This window comes from Oncorhynchus keta, chromosome 4 (assembly GCF_023373465.1).
Source record: "Oncorhynchus keta strain PuntledgeMale-10-30-2019 chromosome 4, Oket_V2, whole genome shotgun sequence".
NCBI classification, from domain to species: Eukaryota; Metazoa; Chordata; class Actinopteri; order Salmoniformes; family Salmonidae; genus Oncorhynchus; species Oncorhynchus keta.
The window spans coordinates 81,543,864-81,549,022 of record NC_068424.1 but is presented as its reverse complement, the minus strand read 5'-3'; the positions used below and the strand labels follow the sequence as shown (position 1 = coordinate 81,549,022).

At 56.9% G+C, this 5,159-nt stretch overlaps 1 protein-coding gene across 1 annotated transcript; it reads left to right on the top strand.

The window, feature by feature from the left end:
• The first annotated feature begins 217 nt into the window (after positions 1-217).
• On the top strand, positions 218-3,156 carry LOC127929825 (uncharacterized). Its single transcript, XM_052518283.1, has 6 exons — positions 218-260; positions 495-798; positions 912-1,099; positions 1,516-1,932; positions 2,123-2,617; positions 2,732-3,156. The coding sequence occupies exons 1-6, from the start codon at positions 218-220 to the stop codon at positions 3,154-3,156; spliced, it is 1,872 nt and encodes a 623-aa protein (XP_052374243.1).
• The last annotated feature ends 2,003 nt before the right edge of the window (positions 3,157-5,159 follow it).

Sequence of the window (5,159 nt, the reverse complement as noted above, 5' to 3'; positions counted from 1 at the left end):
ACTCACCTCTGCCTTTGTCTCCAAAGTGTTACTGTTTGTATTGTGTCTGTGCTTCACACCTTCTGTGTGAGTCACTGAACAGATGAAGTTTAGCCTTGATGTTTTTACTTTACACTAATGTTGTTTTGGTAAATTTAGACAGCTGTAATTCTATGTGTCTTACAACAATATATCCCTTTATTTTATTCACCACAGGAGGAAGCAGAGTATTTGGATGATGACGTTTCGGAGCTACCCCTCCCCAGCAAGCGCCCCCACCGGTCAAGATCCTGGCCCCACTCCTCTTCAACCACCCCCACTGCAGACCCTGACCCCACTCCTCTTCAACCACCCCCACTGCAGACCTTGACCCCACTCCTCTTCAACCACCCCCACTGCAGACCTTGACCCCACTCCTCTTCAACCACCCCCACTCCAGGACCTGACCCCACTCCTCTTCAACCACCCCCATTCCAGACCCTGACCCCACTCCTCTTCAACCACCCCCATTCCAGACCCTGACCCCACTCCTCTTCAACCACCCCCACTCCAGGCCCAGACCCCACTCCTCTTCAACCACCCCCACTCCAGGCCCAGACCCCACTCCTCTTCAACTACCCCCACTCCAGGTCCTGACCCCACTCCTCTTCAACCACCCCCATTCCAGACCCTGACCCCACCCCTTCAACCACCCCCACTCCAGGCCCAGACCCCACTCCTCTTCAACCACCCCCACTCCAGGCCCAGACCCCACTCCTCTTCAACCACCCCCCTACTCCAGGCCCAGACCCCACTCCTCTTCAACCACATCCATTCCAGGCCCTGACCCCACTCCTCTTCAACCACCCCCATTCCAGACCCTGACCCCACTCCTCTTCAACCACCCCATTCCAGACCCTGACCCCACTCCTCTTCAACCACCCCCATTCCAGACCTGACCCCACTCCTCTTCAACCACCCCCATTCCAGGCCCAGACCCCACTCCTCTTCAACCACCCCATTCCAGACCCTGACCCCACTCCTCTTCAACCACCCCCATTCCAGGCCCTGACCCCACTCCTCTTCAACCACCCCCATTCCAGGCCCAGACCCCACTCCTCTTCAACCACCCCCATTCCAGGCCCAGACCCCACTCCTCTTCAACCACCCCCATCCCAGACCCTGACCCCACTCCTCTTCAACCACCCCCATTCCAGGCCCAGACCCCACTCCTCTTCAACCACCCCCACTGCAGACCTTGACCCCACTCCTCTTCAACCACCCCCACTGCAGACCTTGACCCCACTCCTCTTCAACCACCCCCACTGCAGACCTTGACCCCACTCCTCTTCAACCACCCCCACTCCAGGACCTGACCCCACTCCTCTTCAACCACCCCCACTCCAGGCCCAGACCCCACTTCTTCAACCACCCCCACTCCAGGCCCAGACCCCACTCCTCTTCAACCACCCCCACTCCAGGCCCAGACCCCACTCCTCTTCAACCACCCCCACTCCAGGCCCTGACCCCACTCCTCTTCAACCACCCCCATTCCAGGCCCTGACCCCACTCCTCTTCAACCACCCCCATTCCAGACCCTGACCCCATCCTCTTCAACCACCCCCATTCCAGGCCCAGACCCCACTCCTCTTCAACCACCCCCATTCCAGGCCCAGACCCCACTCCTCTTCAACCACCCCCATTCCAGGCCCAGACCCCACTCCTCTTCAACCACCCCCATTCCAGACCCTGACCCCACTCCTCTTCAACCACCCCCATTCCAGACCCTGACCCCACTCCTCTTCAACCACCCCCATTCCAGGCCCAGACCCCACTCCTCTTCAACCACCCCCACTCCAGGCCCTGACCCCACTCCTCTTCAACCACCCCCATTCCAGGCCCAGACCCCACTCCTCTTCAACCACCCCCATTCCAGGCCCAGACCCCACTCCTCTTCAACCACCCCCATTCCAGGCCCAGACCCCACTCCTCTTCAACCACCCCCATTCCAGACCCTGACCCCACTCCTCTTCAACCACCCCCATTCCAGGCCCTGACCCCACTCCTCTTCAACCACCCCCATTCCAGGCCCAGACCCCACTCCTCTTCAACCACCCCCACTCCAGGCCCTGACCCCACTCCTCTTCAACCACCCCCATTCCAGGCCCTGACCCCACTCCTCTTCAACCACCCCCACTCCAGGCCCTGACCCCACTCCTCTTCAACCACCCCCATTCCAGGCCCAAACCCCACTCCTCTTCAACCACCCTCATTCCAGACCCTGACCCCACTCCTCTTCAACCACCCCCACTCCAGGCCCTGACCCCACTCCTCTTCAACCACCCCCACTCCAGGCCCAGACCCCACTCCTCTTCAACCACCCCCACTCCAGGCCCAGACCCCACTCCTCTTCAACCACCCCCACTCCAGGCCCAGACCCCACTCCTCTTCAACCACCCCCACTCCAGGCCCAGACCCCACTCCTCTTCAACCACCCCCCACTCCAGGCCCAGACCCCACTCCTCTTCAACCACCCCCACTCCAGGCCCAGACCCCACTCCTCTTCAACCACCCCCACTCCAGGCCCAGACCCCACTCCTCTTCAACCACCCCCACTCCAGGCCCAGACCCCACTCCTCTTCAACCACCCCCATTCCAGGCCCTGACCCCACTCCTCTTCAACCACCCCCATTCCAGGCCCTGACCCCACTCCTCTTCAACCACCCCCATTCCAGACCCTGACCCCACTCCTCTTCAACCACCCCCATTCCAGGCCCAGACCCCACTCCTCTTCAACCACCCCCATTCCAGGCCCAGACCCCACTCCTCTTCAACCACCCCCATTCCAGGCCCAGACCCCACTCCTCTTCAACCACCCCCATTCCAGACCCTGACCCCACTCCTCTTCAACCACCCCCATTCCAGACCCTGACCCCACTCCTCTTCAACCACCCCCATTCCAGGCCCAGACCCCACTCCTCTTCAACCACCCCCACTCCAGGCCCTGACCCCACTCCTCTTCAACCACCCCCATTCCAGGCCCAGACCCCACTCCTCCTCAACCACCCCCATTCCAGGCCCAGACCCCACTCCTCTTCAACCACCCCCATTCCAGGCCCAGACCCCACTCCTCTTCAACCACCCCCATTCCAGGCCCTGACCCCACTCCTCTTCAACCACCCCCATTCCAGACCCTGACCCCACTCCTCTTCAACCACCCACATTCCAGGCCCTGACCCCACTCCAACCACCCCCATTCCAGGCCCTGACCCCACTCCTCTTCAACCACCCCCATTCCAGACCCTGACCCCACTCCTCTTCAACCACCCCCATTCCAGGCCCTGACCCCACTCCTCTTCAACCACCCCCATTCCAGACCCTGACCCCACTCCTCTTCAACCACCCCCATTCCAGACCCTGACCCCACTCCTCTTCAACCACCCCCACTCCAGGCCCAGACCCCACTCCTCTTCAACCACCCCCATTCCAGGCCCTGACCCCACTCCTCTTCAACCACCCCCACTCCAGGCCCAGACCCCACTCCTCTTCAACCACCCCCATTCCAGGCCCTGACCCCACTCCTCTTCAACCACCCCCATTTCAGGCCCAGACCCCACTCCTCTTCAACCATGAGTTCCCGAGTGGCGCAGTGGTCTAAGGCATCGCAGTGCTACAGGCATCACTACAGACCCTGGTTGGATTCCAGGCTGGTTTACAACCGGCCTTAATTGGGAATCCCATAGAGCAGTGCACAATTGGCCCAGCGTCGGGTTTTGGCTGGGGTAGGCCGTCATTGTAAATAAGAATTAGTTCTTAAATGACTTGCCTAGTTAAATAATGGTTAAATAAATAATGATCTAGGCATCACCAGAGAAGTGGGAGAGGCATCGGAAGCAGCACAACAGAGGGAGATGAAACTGAGGACAGGTTGCGTATTGTCCTTGAAGATGATGAGGTGCCTGAATGATTTAGGTTTAAACCCAAATGGCCTGGAGGCCCACAGTTGATTAGTGATGAAACATACACCCCCTTAGAGTTGATTCAGCTTTACTTTACCACCTCTGTACTGGAAAGACTAATTAGTAACACCAACAAGTATGGGGACAAGAAGCAGCAGGGGGGAAGGAAGATGTCATGGAAACCTGTCACCATGGGTGACATGCTCAACTACATTTCCTTGATGATTTACATGGGACTGGTAAATGTATCAAGTTGACAACTGGAGCAAGTCCCCACTATATCGGTTCGAGTTCCCTACCTCCATCACTGACTATTGGCCATCAACCGTATTCTTCACATCAGTGACCCACAAACAGATCAGGAGAATGCCCAGAAAAGGGATCTGCAGGGTATGATCGTCTCGCAAGAGTCAAGGCCCTTTATCATGACGTGGTGGAGGCATGCAAAACTTACTTCCAGGCTGCTCAAAATCTATCTATAGAAGAGCGCATGGTCGCCTCAAAGGCTCGATTTGACTTGAAGCAATTTATGAAAAACAAGCGGACCAAATGGGGCTGCAAGATTTTTGTGCTAGCCGATTCAGCCTCAGCCTACACGTGGAACTTTTTCATCTATGAAGGCAAGACGATCACACCCACTGGGATGGGCCTTGGTAATGACCCTGTCATGTAGCTGATGTACTTCACCTTACTTGGCAATGGGTACAAGCTACTTGTGGACAATTTTTTATACTAGTCCCATGCTTTTCATAGACGTCTTGAAAAAGTTGCTTTTGTCACCATTCGTCTTAACATAAGCGGTTTCCCCAAGACCAAGGTAAACGACATGACAAAGACAACGGAGAGGGGGACTAACAAGTGGCTTTTTGTGAAGTGGAAGAACACTATGGGAGTAACCATGCTCACCCACACAGCGTAAGGCATTTAATAACGACCATGTCCCAAGGAGGGTGAAAAATGCCAATGGGGCACGGGTGAGGAAGAACGTCCCCATTCCTGTGAAGGACTACAATGCCAGCAAGGAGGGTGTCAACCTATCTGACGCTCTGATAGGCTACTGATAGCCACGCTCTGATATGCTGCTACCAGGTCTTCCACAAGACCAGGAAGTGGTATAAGACTTTTCTTTACCACTTTGTGGACATTGCTACAGTAAATGCTTTCATTCTCCACAAGCAGATGGCCAAAGTAATGGCCAGTTGGCTTTCCGAGAGCAGCTGGTGTTGGAAATGGCTGAATTGG